This window comes from Misgurnus anguillicaudatus, chromosome 19, assembly GCF_027580225.2.
Source record: "Misgurnus anguillicaudatus chromosome 19, ASM2758022v2, whole genome shotgun sequence".
Lineage (NCBI taxonomy): Eukaryota > Metazoa > Chordata > Actinopteri > Cypriniformes > Cobitidae > Misgurnus > Misgurnus anguillicaudatus.
The window spans coordinates 51,812,825-51,828,994 of record NC_073355.2 but is presented as its reverse complement, the minus strand read 5'-3'; the positions used below and the strand labels follow the sequence as shown (position 1 = coordinate 51,828,994).

General features: G+C 38.1%; 2 protein-coding genes across 2 annotated transcripts in view; both read right to left on the bottom strand.

Annotated features, from left to right (window-relative positions):
- The window catches only part of LOC129436825 (tripartite motif-containing protein 16-like), a 130,143-nt gene that overhangs the window by 34,603 nt on the left and 79,370 nt on the right, over positions 1 to 16,170 (bottom strand). The window lies entirely within an intron of this gene.
- LOC141351271 (uncharacterized) lies at positions 469 to 14,142 on the bottom strand. The gene is made up of 3 exons (XM_073857939.1): positions 13,566 to 14,142; positions 8,430 to 10,286; positions 469 to 932 (listed from the first exon to the last, which is right to left on the bottom strand). The coding sequence occupies exons 1-3, from the start codon at positions 14,140 to 14,142 to the stop codon at positions 469 to 471; spliced, it is 2,898 nt and encodes a 965-aa protein (XP_073714040.1).

Genomic DNA, 16,170 nt, shown 5'->3' with positions numbered 1-16,170 from the left:
TTTTTGTCATTTGGTCTTGGTTTTGTGTAATGGTGAATGTGTGATTTGTTGGGTTTTTATGTCTTTTTTTAAAATTCAAATTCTCTCTTATTGGATGTGCAGTTCACTGTATTGATCTGTTTCAATCAAATAAAGTGTTTCATTGATGCATCAACTGTTGTCTCTCTTTGTTTCAACAACTTAAAACTTTTGAGTAAAGTTTACTTGAATATTTTAAGGCAATCGGTTTCCTAAGATTTCCTTAGTATTGTGAACACTTAGCCTTGTAAGGATAACTTGCCTTAATGAGTACTGCTAACTGAACATAACTCAGTTGTCTGAACTGACATTTTTCTGACATAAATTGTGTGAAAAATACCATGTTTTTACACGTGAAACATGAACACATGTTATATTACCCACTATAAACAAAATCAAAGCTTCAAAATCACAGACAGAACGGGAGCTTTAAGGAGAATTACTAGCAGGTTAATTTTTATTGATGTTGGTCTCTTTGATTCTCACCTGTTTCTCTGTGCTTGCTGTTGATATGGATACAGTGTCATGATTTCTGTGTGCATCCACCTTACACAACATACAAATACATCGCTGGTCAGTTCGGCAGTACATGTCAATTATTTTATCATGTCGAGAGCAAATCATCTCCTGCAGTTGTCCGGTGGCTTCTACTAAGTTGTGTCTTTTACCTCTGAAGAAATTCTCATGTTGATCAAGATGAGTTTGACAGTAAGAGTTCAGACACATCAGACAGGATTTGATGGCTTTAAGTTTTCTTCCAGTACAGACGTCACACTTCACATCTCCACTAACTTCAATTCTTGTCTTCTTCAGTTTCTCCACCATCTCAGCGACCACCACATTCTTCCCTAAAACAGGTCGTGGACTGAAGGTCTTTCTGCATTGAGGACATCTGTAGATTCCTCTTAGATCATCTTGATTCCAGCAGATGAAAACATTCACTAATTAATCTGTTAATCAACCTCAGTACTGACAAAACCACCAAATCTTCACAAATATGTCATGATTTTAAAGCTCACGTAACACACGCTGTTTCTGCATTTCTGATATTAATCTGGAGTACCTATAGAGTAGTATGACATCCTTTATATCTCCGAAGAGTCTTTAGTTTAATCAGATTTATAAAAGAAAGATTAGCTTTACCGAATCTTTCCGATAACGTACGAAAAAATGAAGAAGGAGGAGTTATAACACGGGAGGAGCGAGTACGAGTCATGCAACACTATACAACACTGTTTTAACTTATGATTCACTACATGTTCGTGTCATTTATATAATATACACGCGCCTATTTCCAACATAAGACAGAAGTCTTACTTACCACGTGTAACTCGTCATGACCCGGTTCTGAAAATCCACCGCATCAAACACTCACGCAAAACTCCGCTGCTAATCCGGAAAATAAACTATATCCATTGTTTCCATGAGGCTGGATGTCTTCTCCTTACATCCAAAAACACACTTCTTGTTGTGCCATTGTTGACTTTTGAAATTAAACAAAGCTGAGTGGCGTGATAAGCTGTTAGCAAGCTCTAGCGTCTCCCGCTGACTGACGGCTGGGCGGGGTTTTCCGGGGGAAGTTTTCCGGCGGAAGCCCATATAAAGAAGTGATACGTATCGAAAACCCCTGAAACGTCAGTTAGAACCGTAATCGAAAAAAATTAGCCGAAACTTGTACGAACCCTGGCGAAGTGCATTCAACACAGAAATACTCTGAAACACGCCCAACTGCATTTTTGACACTTTGCCTACGTTTAGCATGAGGAAACAACTCTATAACTGTGTTAATAAGTCAGAATGCTTGAAATACCATTAAACCCCCCCTTTAACTCTTTTAAAAGTTTATAAGTGGTGTCACTGATTTGGGGAAAAAAACACACACAAACACAATAATATGTTTTTATTATAGAGTTATACTCTCTATATCTCAATGTACAAGCCAGAAATTAAGCTCTGTTTTTGCATAGGCCTACTAAAGGGTTAATAGTGCCACATGGTAAGCAACAGTAAAAATGACAAATTTGACATCTTCGCAAAAGGAAAAAACACCAAAAATCATAAATGCATGATTAAAGGTGTCATAGCTCTGCAATCAAAAAATGTGGGTATAATGGAAGTCAATGGGGCAAAAACAGCCACTAACAATAAATGAACAAAAAATAAAAACTGATGCTACACAAAAACTAAAAATGCTTCAAAGCCAATGTTTTTACCAACCTTTGACATGTCCAAGACTGTGAAAAAGTAAACAAAAATCCAGGTTACAATCACTTTTTATATTGAAAATCTGTCATTTTGTGTGTTTTTTTCCCCAAATCAGTGACACCACTTATGAACTTGGCCATTAAAGAGTTAAAATCATGGAATCTTTGTGAAGATTTGGTAGTTCTGATCAGTACTGATGTTGATCAACATATTTTTGAAAAATATTCATCTGATAAATTTCTATAGCCATTTAATTTAGTGGATGTTTTCATCTACTAACAACATGAAAGGGTAGTAAATTTGCCCACGGTATATCGTTGAGTTTTTAAAAAATTCAAAGCATTTTATTAAAATATATCAAAATATAAGATTTGTCACAAAAAATCATTCAATTTGTTAAAACAGAGAGAAAGTATAGTGGCCAAATTAAAAGTAAAAAACCCTCTAGTGGATGAAAACACCCAACACAAAAGGGTTAAGATCACAACACTCTGGACTTTAGCAAAATCCACTAAAGGAGGTTGAGCTTGCTAACACTGTTCAGGGCTCAGACACTCTCTCCCAGTTTAAATCTAGACTAATGACACATCTCTTCAGGCCGAGCATTCACATACTTGCATCCTGTAACTTTGCATTAAGCTATAAAAAACATATTAATAGCCATCCCTTACAAAAAGCTATGAACTGCAACAATATTTTTTCTATTTGCTTTTCAGTTTCTACAATGGGAAGCTTAAACCAAGGTAACTTCAGATTACCTAGCTCCTGTCAGGATCCTGCCAGATGACAAAACATATGGAAAGATGACAGCGGCCCTTGTAAGGACCTCAGACGATGCCTGCTCTATGTGCTGCATTTCCCAAAAGCATTGTAGGGTTAAGTAGATCGTAAAAACGATTGTATAAATCATCTTAGACTTATGGGCCGTTTCCCAAAACCTTTGTAAGTAGCACTTTAAAATTGTTGTAGATCTACAAGTGAAAATAATAAAAAAACATTAAATTAAATGGATTTTTAAAGCAACACTATGTAGTTTTTTTTACCTTTAAATAATGTCTTAAATAATTATTTCAGTGATAAAACAACTTTTAACTGGACAAATTGTACTGTTGCTGCAACCGCAGCCTCCTAGCTGCTACAAGCACACTCTGAAAGTGTCGGTGGAGGGTAGAGCACACAGCCCTGCCCCTCCCCCTGCCTGCAGAAGACTGTCTGATACCAGGCACTGTTGCGCTTTTCAACCACATGGGGGAGCTGTAAGTCATTTTTACATGGAAACTACATAGTGTTGCTTAAAGGCCCCATGAATGATGAAGAGCTAGTTTAAAACGGAGAGAGTGCCAAGCACAAGAAGGGCAAGTGTGTGGTAATTGGCAAAAAATGTAAGATCAAGTTTGATTGTTGAAGCTTTTAATCAAGATTACAAAGTTGTGGTGCTCCTATCATTTTCTGTGGCTTTTTGCTAGTGCTACCATAACATCCGCTTGTGAGTGGTAGTGAAGTGCCCTTGAAGCGAGTAAAAACCTAGACACATCAGTCCTCACTCAGGTCATAATCATGGCCCTCTGGTCCTTAAAGTGCCCATCTTATGACTGCTTTTCCACAATTTAAATAGGTGTATGAGTTCCATAAAACATGTTTCAAAAGTTGTTGCTCGAAATAGCTTGTAGGAAAGATTGTTACCCATCTCTAGTAGCCTCTGTTTCAGGGCATTTCAGATTGTGCCGTTTTGAGCTAGTCATTACATATTTATCAGCTGCTGCTCCTTTGGCCACGCCCCACTACTAACGTCATGTGCCCGTGCGCAATGGTATCACGTGAGCAGTACAGACCATATACTGTATATTATTATATATAATTATTAACGGTTTATGTATTGCCAACAGACAAATCAAGGATAAAAGTATCACTAATAGTACACTAGTACACTCCAGGAGAAGAAACTCATGACACACAATGATTCGAGAGTAAATTGTGATGTAGCAGTCTCAACAATACACTTGTTTTGCCCTGGACAATGCTAACATATTCCCGTTATAAAACATTTTCAAACGCATTATTTTCGCAAATGACAGAAATTAAGACCCAATGCTTGTGGACAGCATGCGAATTGCAAGAAGCTAGCGGGAGGTCCGCCGTATCTTGGAAAAGTGATAGAGACTCTGGGGCGTTGACCTTGTCGGAAAAGCCTGGTCGGTAAGGCCTGGTCTTGGTTAGTTTGGCAAAACACTATTACTTAGTTCAGGGATGGGCAACCTCGGTCCTGGAGGGTTGGTGTCCTGCAGAGTTTAGCTCCAACTTGCCTCGGCACACCTGCCTAAAAGTTTCTAGTATGCCTAGAAAGACCTTAATTGTCTGCTTCAGGTGGGTTTAATTATGGTTGGAGCTAAACTCTGCAGGACACTGAACCTTCAGGACCGAAGTTGCCCATCCCTGACTTAGTTAGTTCATGTAGAATTGTAAAATAAAGCAGTTAAATATTTCTTATAACTTTTGAAAAGTACGGTAGCTGGTTACTGGCTTTGCAGGAGAAACCACACTGCAAACTAACTAGCGTAGCAATCTGCTGTGAAATCTGAGACTCAAGGCAAAGGACATTCAAAAATCTGTATCTCACTCAAAACAGCATGGATGGATTTTTTTCAGTTTGTACAGTATGCGTGTGGAAGCACCAGAGACCCAAAAGAACACCCCAAAACCCAGAAAAAGTGAGTTTTTCATAATATGGGCACTTTAAATAATTTCTGTTCCTCTCACATACTCTGCTCTGTAGGCTATAAACAGCTTTGTCTCTAAAAATGCTCCACTCAGCAACAGCAAAATAGTAATTAAAACATAAATGCTGTTTTGCTTTCCTTTAAAATGCTTCACTTTTCTGGACTCAGTAGGGAAAAAAAATAAATACTGTACATAACATTTATCATCAGAAGAAAACTTTATTCAGTTTTAAAGACTAGAAACACAAACAATTTATTACAGTTCACAAAATCCAAGTTGAAATTGAAGTTTGCACATCTATGACTTTGATGAATTTTTCACTTTGGATTTATACTTTAATGCTCATGGCTATTAGACATAACCACTTATTAAATCAATCTTCCATTCCCTTATTTGATCACCAATTACAGCTTTATTAAATACTAAAATAAATGATTACTAAAAGGTCAATAATTTAACCAATTAAAATAAATCAACTCTGTAATCAATCTCTGTTTTCCTTTCTTCATGATCATTTATTCTGTTTCTCATAATTCATCATTTCATTATTATTTTAGCAAATTTGTAGTATCTTCTTGTGTCATTTTGTGACTTTCCATTGCACTGACTGTAGTTCTCATGCATGACTTATTTTCTTCAATTATCATTAGATTATTATTTTATCATTTTCTAAAATATATTGGGCCCTATCTTGCACCCAGCGCAATTGACTTTGTCAGTGACGCATGTATCATTTCGTATTTTGCACCGGCGCACAGCGGGTTTTTCCCTCCACAGACGCACGTCAGCAAACTAGGGAATGAACTTGCGCTCCCTGGGCGCTTCAGAGCAAAAAAGGAGGCAATTTGCGCTACTAACCAAAAAAACTAGTCTAAAGTCAGTGGTGCGTTGCGCGTAGTTCATTATGCTATTTTAAGGGCGCATGCTTGACCATAATGTATAGCGTGCACAATATAGTTTTTATTTATTTTGTGTGGCAGCGTTAAACAATTATCATGCAAATAACGATTAAAATATTTTCATAAGTTTGTTGTGTGGCTGTATTACGTTTATTTTATCTAAATAATAATTAAAATGTTTTCATAAGAAACCTTAATGTATATGAACTTGATTTGTAAGTGTACTTTGGGGTTGGACCTTGCTTGCGTTTCTTGGTTCCGATTTCAAAGCCCCCAAACCCTTTCAGCGGTGAGGGTGGACGCAGCGATGTCCTCCTGTGTGCCCGGCGTGCCCGATTTATGCTGGAAAGCTTGGGATCCCCCGTCTCCTGACATCATTGTAGTGCTTGCGGCGCAACGATGGGGAAGCCAGCTGATGAGACAATTGCGTCTATTTCCTCTCACGGCTGTTTAACCGACGCTGATTTGGGCGGGTTTCTCCCATCCCCATACAAAACAACTTCTCTGTCTTTGACTGCTCTTACAAGAACGTGGGTCTCCTCGGCTGTGAACCGCTCCTGGCGTGCACCTGGTAAATCCGTCATGATAATAGCAACCCGCCATGGAACTTGCGCACTTGCGTTTAAAGGGAATGTTGGATAGCGTTCTGATTGGTTTATTTGACGTTACACCCAAACCACACCTATGAATAATGAACCTACTTCAAACCAACCCCTTATTGATCTGCGCCTGGCACAAGAGGTATTTCTCCTCCCGGGAAAATAGCAACAGCGCCCAAGATCCGCCCACAAAGTCACTTGCGCTTTTCGCTTCACACTTGCGTTACAGATAGTCAAAATAGGGCCCAATGTATTATATTGATCATTTATATTTCCCCACATGTGCCAAGTGGAGGAGAGGAAAGCATCATTACTACTAATTAATCAAATGAAACAAAGTGAATGCAGATTGGCTATCACTAGTGTGAACAAAACAATTCTGTATAATGATTAACAGACTTTTAGATTAACCCTTTTAAAAGGGTTTTGCCCACATTTTAGCAGGTCAAACTGGAAGACCAGCTGACTTACTAGCTCAGCTAACATTTAGGAAATATTTTAACCAGTAGCCTTTTTTGTTTCTTGTTCTGCAACAGAGATATTAGGTAAGGGTACTTTTTGGTGGTGGAAACGCAGGGGTTTCAGAATCGTAATGTACTGTACTGTTGGTGGAAACCAGGCATTATGTTGCAGTTTTGGTTTGTTTTCACAAGTAAACATTTTTAAATGAATCAAAATTTGTTGCAAAAATCTAATGTGAGCAAACTGCCCCCTGGTCAAAATGTTTAAGTGCTGTTTGGCAGCTTTAAAATCTAAAAAAATATATATCACTATGCATTTAGCAGAAGAGGATTTATGAGGTATTTTAAGCAGTGGATGTTTATTATTATTAAAGAAAAACACCACCGTTATTCAATATTTTACTATGTTCTTACCTCAACTTAGGTGAATTAATACATATTTTCATTTATTACACGGCTCTCTGGAATGCTTGATTCTGATTGGTCAGTTGAGACATTTGCAGGTTCGTTCTTTTCAAATAATAACCGCTCCAAAGTAATAACGCATAGCCGGTACTACTTGCACAAGTAAAATCGCTCCGCGCCAATAAAGATCAATAAAGATTACTGTCTGTTTGGCGCCATCTTGTGACAAACACTCGACAACCACGACAAGACACAGACAGCTTGAGACTGAACTTGACAAAATAGAGCATGACAGCTACAAAGCCAACACACAAAAAATACAGAATGGGCATTAAAACTTCTCAAAGACTGGCTAAAAGAGAAAAAAATGGAGACAGACAAGTATGAAGCAGCGAATCTTAATAAGGTATTACGATCATTTTATGCATCTGTGCAAAGTTTCGCGGAAGGATAAAAATGTTAATTTAAAACAAATATGCCAATAAAATGTTTCAAATTCATATTCAAGTCCGTTTTTTTTTCTTATGTGGCAAGTAGCCGTGTAATAAGCGGGATAATGTAGAGGCAGCCGGTAGTTATCGCAAAATAAGCCCCTTCAGCGCGATCAAGACCCTCCGCTTCGCGTCGGTTACTGATCACACTGTCGGGGCCCACTTCCCGAACTACCGTCTGCCTCCACATTATCCCTTACATAATGCATGCACTTAATCTTTGTACAGCATGTTGTGAATGTGTTAGCATTTAGCCTAGCCCCATTTATTCCTTAGGATCCAAACAGGGATGAATTTAGAAGCCACCAAACACTGACATGTTTTCCCTATTTAAATGAGTAGTTACACAAGTAAGTATGGTGGCACAAAATAAAATGTGGCAATTTTTTAAGCAGATAAAAATGAGAACTATATTGTATGGTGAAAGAGCACTTAGTTTGCATTTTGACCTCGGCGCGAAGTAACATTATCACTCCTGTGAACTTCCCCCTCTCGCTCAAACTTCCCCCAATATTAGGCTACTGCACCCGAAGTCCAAGTGCTGCATACTAAGTATTACATGATCACACATTTTTTTTTTGTTTTTTTCCTGTAATTCTTGAATCTTTCTTTTTAGATGGTTCACTTCCACACTTTTAATGGTGCTTAAGAAGATTAAACATTTTCCCAGTGTTTCATGTATGTCTAGATCCTCTTTAAACTTCTCTTTGAGCTCTTTAATCTGCTGCTCATTCTTCTCTCTGAAATCATTCAATTCTTCCGCTTGTTTTCTGGCTTCATCTTCATGTTTCTTCTTCATCTCTTTTATTCTCTGTTCATGTTCCTGCTTCATTTCTTCTCGCTCTTTCTCTTCTTTTTCTTTTCTTTCTCTTTCTTTTCTTCTGATCTCTTCTTCTTTTTCTCTTTTTATATCCTCAATTCTTTTCTCCCACTTCTTCCTCTCCTCTTCTTTTCTTTTATCCTCCTCTTGTTTTTTTCTTTCCCACTCCTCTTTTCTCTCTCGCTCCAGTTTCTCATAATGTTTCATCATTTCATTTTTCTTTTCTTCATATTCTCTCTCTTTCTCTTCTCTCTCTTGTCTCTGTTTCTGTGTCTCTTCTTCTCTCTGTCGTCTCTCTTCTTCTTTCTCTTCCTCAAATTTCTTTCTGGTTTTCTCCAGTTCATTTTGTTTTTCTCTCAGTTGTTCTTCATGTCTCTCTCTTCTCTTTCTCTCATCTTCCTCTCTCTCTCTCATCTGTTGTTCCTTTTCCTCCTCCCATTCTCTCTGTTGTCGTTTAATTTCCTCTTGAGTCTCTTTTCTATCATTTTCAGCTTCTCTTATTTTTCTCGCCCATTCTTTTCTTTCTCTCTCTTCTTGTTCTCTTCTGTTCTGTTCATCTAAATCTCTCTTTTTATTCTCTTGATCTTGTTTCTTCTGTAACTGTATGATGAGATCTTCTTTAGCTTTCATCTTCTCTTGATCTTGTCTGTATTTCTCTTCTCTCTTTCTATCCTCCTCTTCTCTCTCTTTCTCTCTCTGTGATATCTGTTGTTCAAATTCTCTCTTCATCTCTTCTATCATCTGATCATATTCAACTCTTTGTTGATTTTCCTCCTCTAATCGTTTCTGTTTCTCTTTCTCTCGTTTCTGTTGTTCTGTTTTCTCTTTCTCCTCAAATTCTTTTCTCAGAGTTTCTTCCTGCTCCTTAAATTTATTTTCCATTTTCATTCTTTCCTCATCTGCTTTTCTTTTCTCTTCCTCCAATCTCTGCTTCATGTTTTCCTTTTCAATCTCATATTTGGCTTTTAATTCATCTTTTTGAGTCTGAATTTCTCTCTCTTTCTCTTTCAGTATTTCCTCCATTTTCTTTTTAATGCTCATCTCTGCTTCTTCAAACATGCTGTTAGTGAAATATTGACCGTGATTTGTTGTTTTCATCTCTTCTATCATCTTTATCAGTTTCATCACTTGAGTTCTGTCTTGTGTTTCATTGTTATTAAAGGCCAGATATCTGTCTCCACAGTCTCTGATCAGTTTCTTCAGCTCTTCAGATTCACTTTCCCTCACAAAATCCTCTATGGATTCACCCTTTAGATCGTCTCCTCTTGTGAACAGAACAATGCTGAACTGTGCAGCTTTAGGACCAAATATCTTCTTCATCAGATCTATAGTGTCTAACTCCTCTCGAGTGAATCTACCCAAACTCAACACAATGATGAAGGCGTGAGGTCCAGGTGCTGACAGTGAAACACATTTCATGATTTCTTCCACCACTTGATCATATGGCAGTTTTGTGTCAAACAGACCTGGAGTATCAACAACAGCGACTGATCGACCATCAACTTCACCAACTCCTTTTTCACAAACAGTTGTCACCGAATTTGACCTTAATTTGCTCTGAAACTGGTTTCTTCCCAGTATTGTGTTTCCTGTTGCGCTCTTTCCATTTCCTGTCTTCCCGATCAACACGATTCTTAAAAATGTCAGATCTTCTGCTTCACACTGAGCACCTGAAAATTAATTTTTTTGAGTTTAAGTATTAATCTGAGTTTAAGACAGTACTTAAAGGAATAGTTTGCCTCCCAATTAAAATGAGCCCATATTTAACTCACCCTCAAGCCTTCCTATATGACTTTCTTCTTTCAGTTAAACACAGTCAGAGTTACTGCATTGTAATAGTTTTCCTGTTACTTATTTACAAGGAGTGCATTTAGAGCAGCTATGTTATTACTCACCTGAGCAGTAGGGGGCGAAATGTCCAGGTAATACAGAAAATCTCTTATTTAAGGTAACAAATGAGTAAGAGCAGGAAGTTAATGCTGCATATGAAAGCTCGGGATTAGTGGCTGTTTCTCAATTCCAAGAACGCAAAGAACGAACTTGTGTTCTCGTGGAGATTGGTCTTGCCAGGCGACCTCGGAAGAACGAACTCAGAAGGTCGCGAGAACACAGAGAATTAAGATGTGTGCGATCTTCCTGCTCCAGACCTCCCCAGATTTCAGCGCACAAGTCTGCACTCGATTCATCCTCGATATCAAGAACTCATCTGGGTATTTTTATGCGTCCTCTATACTTGTGTTCTTGAGAATTGGAATTGAACTTTGACTGCTAATGATGACGTAGAGCGAGGACACAAGGACGCAAGACCGCTGAAGAATGCATATTGAGAAACAGCCTCTATTACCTGGTGACCTCTAGTGATTTGTAACAGGTGCCGAGGTTGTCTGTGATCTTAATCCCATGCTAATCTGCAATGTCTGTAATTTGTAAAGTAAAAATTCCCCCGCAAATGACCTACCATATTTCGCTGAACACTGAGGTCCTGTGATAATATTAGTCCTGTGCGAATTGGCATCTGTGTAATTTGGCCAGGATTTGGCGCATCATATGTAATTGTCAAAGCTTTCGTGCACCTTTTTTATTTTGTTTTTCTCTGCTTCTGTGCCACACTGCAAAAAAATACTTTCTTACTTAGTATTTTTGTCTTGTTTTCAGTAAAATTTTCTAAAAAATTTTAAATTAAGATGACCTAGGAAAATAAGTCTGGTTTTTAGACAAAAAAATAAAATTAGGAAAATTTTTCTTGAATTTAGTGTTTATGAAAAAAGTTTTTTTTCTTATTCCATTTAGTTATACTTCATGAATTTAACATGAAAAGCGCAATTGTTTTAGTCGCTTGTCATCCATGCATCTGCAGATGCGGAGGCTTTGCGACGCAACTGATTAGGACATGATCAATGATTAATATGGTAAATTTACCTTTTACAGCAGTGTTTCCCAACCCTGGTCCTCGGGCACCCCCTCCCAGAAAGTTTTAAATGTCTCCTTATTTAACACACCTGATTTAACTCATCAGCTTGTTAGAGACACATGTTTACCATTTTGGAAGGATGCTGATGAGTCGAATCAGGTGTGTTAAATTAGGAGACATCTAAAACTTTCTGGGAGGGGGTGCCCAAGGACCAGGGTTGGGAAACACTGTTTTACAGCATGGCGTGGTGTTGTGTGTGTAGAACAAGGTGTTACGCAAAGCTTCAACATCATATCTGAGAGATAAGTCAGTAAATTTATGTGAAACCACAGGCTTTGCTTATCCTGTGCAAACCGGCCACACAAAACTCAGATGCAGGGAGGTAATTTCTAAATCACACTAGGTCCCCAGATAATACTAATCCCGTGCGAATAGTACTTAAGTGTGTATTGGTACATGTTAACGATATGCAAAAGAGACAAACCCCAAAGTAAATGATGATGCGATTTATCATCTCCAACACAAATCTCTTTTCTTGGACTACAACAAACACACGGATTGTAGGCAATAGTTTACTTCCTGGGATCAGTGATGTAGTAAAGACAGACATGGTAAACATGGTAAGGAGCTTCACATTTCCGGCTGAGGTCAGAGGTATTCAGGCAAATGACAACGTACAGATTAGCTGGCCAATCAGGGAAGGTAGTTATTATAGTTTATAAAGTTTTAAACAGTGATCACAAGGCCTTCATTAACCCACTGGAGCCATGTGGATGTGAAGAATGGATGCACTTTATTGTGCTTCAAAGTCAAAAGTTGTTCCTGATCCCTGTTTACTACCATTATAAAGCTTGAAAGAGCGAGGACATTTTTATTATAATTAAAATTTTTGTTCAAAATTTTGTTCAAATTTTGTTTGTCTGAAAATACGTATCTCTGATGGCTTGAGGGCATAGGCAAACTAACCATATGGGCAATTGGGCGAGTACTCGCATGAAGACCTTAAGGCAGGGGTGGGGAACCCTGGGTCCTGGAGGGCCACTATCCTGCACAGTATAGTTCCAACCCTAATCAAACACACCTGCATTTAATTTCCAAGTAATCCTGAAAACTTTGATTGGATTTTCAAGTGTTTGATTAGGGTTGGAACTAAACTCTGCAGGACAGTGGTCCTCCAGGACCTTTAGGAGTTCTTTAGGAGTGGATCCCACAGAGCATGGTTTCTACAGTTAAAATGCAAGGCTGATCGCACTGCCTTTATTTGATTGACATCAGAATAGAGCAGTGTGCTGCATTTTTTATGTTAATAGGCAACCAACGAAGCAGCTGTCCTGCAAGTATTAGTGAGCGCTCTTTTGCTGTTAACTGTCATATTAGCAGAAGTTTTAAAAAGAGGATGCTTGCTCTGACCTTGTTTGAGAGGTGCACAAACACGCAGGAGAGGTTGGCCGCTTTTCTGCTCAGTGCTTAGAGTTAACTTTTTTTAACTATAACCTCTCCCTGCAATGAACTTGTTCTGTATGATCAACAACAATGACACAGCAACGTCTTTCTGCACTCCACTCTATTTGAACTGGTTGGGACATTTCGAAAACATCATATGCCTTCAAAATCCAGAAAAATGCCATTGTAACCTGTTTGAGAATTTCACTGCTAATTTTGATTCAATACAAGCAATGTAACATTATATGTGTTTTTTTTTACAAAAGAGAACATATACAGTTTTCGTGTGAAATATGTAAATTCCTAAAAAGGGAATTTACTTCTTATAAATTATTAAGAAAGTGGATCCTTGTGTGATCAATTGCAAGTATGTTGGCTGAGGGGCACATATGGAGTTGCTCCCCAGGGGCACCACAAGGTCTTAATAAACTTATGCTTGAGTAAATCATGTTTTTTTTTTTTTTTTGCTGAACTATCCCTTTAAATATCATCTGAGGTGAAACGGTGGGTTTTTGGGATGGCTTAAGGGTGAGTAAAACATGGACTCATTTTAATTTTGGTTAGTTTGAAATTTTATTATATAAAATCGACTCACCCTCTGGCTGAATCTTCTCCTGTAACTCTTTGATTTTTTTGTCCATTCTCTTGAGTTCTTCTTTATATTTTACTTCAGTTTCATGTCTCACTCTCTCCTCTTGAGCCCTCATATACATGTTAAGTGAATAGGGTTCAGTTTTCATGTTTTCTATGTAATCTAGAAGATCTGGAATCTGTGTGTATTTTCCATGTTCTTTCAATCCCAATACTTTGTAGTGTCCTCCACAGAGTCTGATCAATCTCTGACATTCAGCATTTGATTCAACAACATCTGTCACATGACTGTTAACAGTGACATCAGCTATAAAAATCACCATGAAGTGTTTTCTGAATTGAAACCTTCTTTTTATTTCTTGAATTTCTGCTTTGACCTCTTTAGTTAGTGGTTCTGAAGGAACAGTGATGAGAAACACATGAACTCCAGGATCACAGAGAGAGACACAGTGGAAAGTTTCATTCATCACTTCATCTTCTGAGAGTCGAGTCAGATCTGGAAGCTCTATCAGATTGATCAGACGTCCACAAACCTCCAGCTCTCTGCTCACACACACTTTACTCTTGTTCTCATTTGACATAGAAGGTATATTCTTTTTTCCTTGTATCAGGTTTGATATATGTAATGTTCTGTCTCCTCCACAAAGCACCAAGTTTAGCTTTGGTTTCTTTCTTCCTGTCAGTGAACACATTAAAACATTGTTTTTCAGGATGTTTAAGATTTATGGAACATACTCTATAGGATATGATAAAAAATTGTATGTTCACAGTGCACATGGTTAGGAGTATCATGTTATTAATGAATTTAGTTGGTAAACTACTGTAACAGATGGCTCGGAGTCAGATTGAGGCCATTTGGCGTCTGGACCGTAAACAGCCCTAAAATTGTGACTTTAGATAACCCTGTGTCCTGATAACACAATCACCCAGATATCAACCACCTATCAAGGCTGTAAAGTGAGCGACAATTAATACAAATGCAGTCTTCAAAGGAATTCCACCATTCTGACCATTGCCAGAGACACAGCAGGGGGCACAGAAGATATGTCTGTGATGAAACCACATTTAAAGATCACAATGAGCTGTTTAAATGTATATATATGTTATATCCCTTTACTGCATGATCATGTATGTGTGATGTAACTGTGTGTTAACACTTTAGTTAGATTTTGTTCACTGTAGCATGGTTCATATCTTAGGTATGAAATTATTATTCAACGTGATCTTAAACCCATGTCTTGTCTAGTATGAAATTAATCTACTCTTTATTTCCTAATCATTTCTATGTATCATATTACCATAAGCCGCATCAATGTCATTTAGTATCGATTTGAAGAGTTATGGAAACAAAGTTTTATCATTATGCAATTACGCAAATGTGATGTCTGAAAGAACAAAGGCTTGTTTCCCCGCGCACACATTGGTCATACACCCAAAATGGGCTGGGCGTGTGAAAGGTCAAAACGGCCTATCGCCCAAGCCATCAATTTGCTTTTTGCTCATTGATCATCGCTCAATAGCTCAGTTCGCTCAATCTCTCTATCGCTGAATCGTTCAGTTCACTCATGAGCGCCCAGTCGCCCGGTTACTCAGGTAACCCGTCAGCGCAGTTTGGAAACTCGCTGAGACTCACCCAGAGTCCCTCGGATTCATCATCTTTTCTCTGAGCCCTGTCTCTTCAGGACAGTCTTTCCTGGCTTTGCGCTAGAGTTCGGAAAACCCCGCGGACCAATCCGCCCTACGAAACAACTTAACGGACTTCCATCTTAAACGAACACACCTGGATTTTCTCTCTCTCTCCTTGCTCGCACCGCGTGCAGCAGAAACTTCGCAACGCAACACAAAGAGCCAAATGCAAGTATAAACTTGTTTTACTCGCTGATGTTTAAGCTTTACCCCTTATAAAATTAAGGCGCTACTTAGAGATTTTCCGATGGTTTGTGCAGATGTTAAGCAATAGTGCTTTGCCAATCTTTTACTCTCTCTCTCTAGATTTTTCAATCTTTTCTTTCTCATCTATGTTTTATGTTATTGTATGTGTGTATGTTTAGTTAGTCGTTATGTGTACTTCATTTTATAGTTAATAAACCGGTTTGCATTTTCACAATTGAATTGTTTCTGTGTTCAATGCTCATGAAAGTAAAGTCACTATTTCTGCCTTTTGATCCAGCTACACGCTGCGAGTAGCACTGTATACTGTATCAGTGAGATGGTTAATTTTAAAGGCCATGAAATTAACATTTCTTAGACGTTAATATACGATTATGGATATATGTCTTCGGTGGACGAACATATTAATTAATTGTTATTATTAATTCTGCTACGCCAGGTAAAACCTGATAAACTTGTATAATTAATTACAGTTAATTATACATATTCCCTTTTGAGCTAAAATCTAAGATTCCCTTGGGAATCCCCGTAGTGTTTCGGTCGGAGGTTCATAGTGTTTCAAATAACGTTATTTCCCTCCTCCCGCTAATTCGCTACATATAATGGTGGAGAACGCGCGGGCAGATTTAAACATTATTTTCTGAGCAAACCAGTTACAAATCAAATGTGTTTTTGCATTGTGTGAATGAAAAAGAACTATCAGCTATAACTGATTTCGT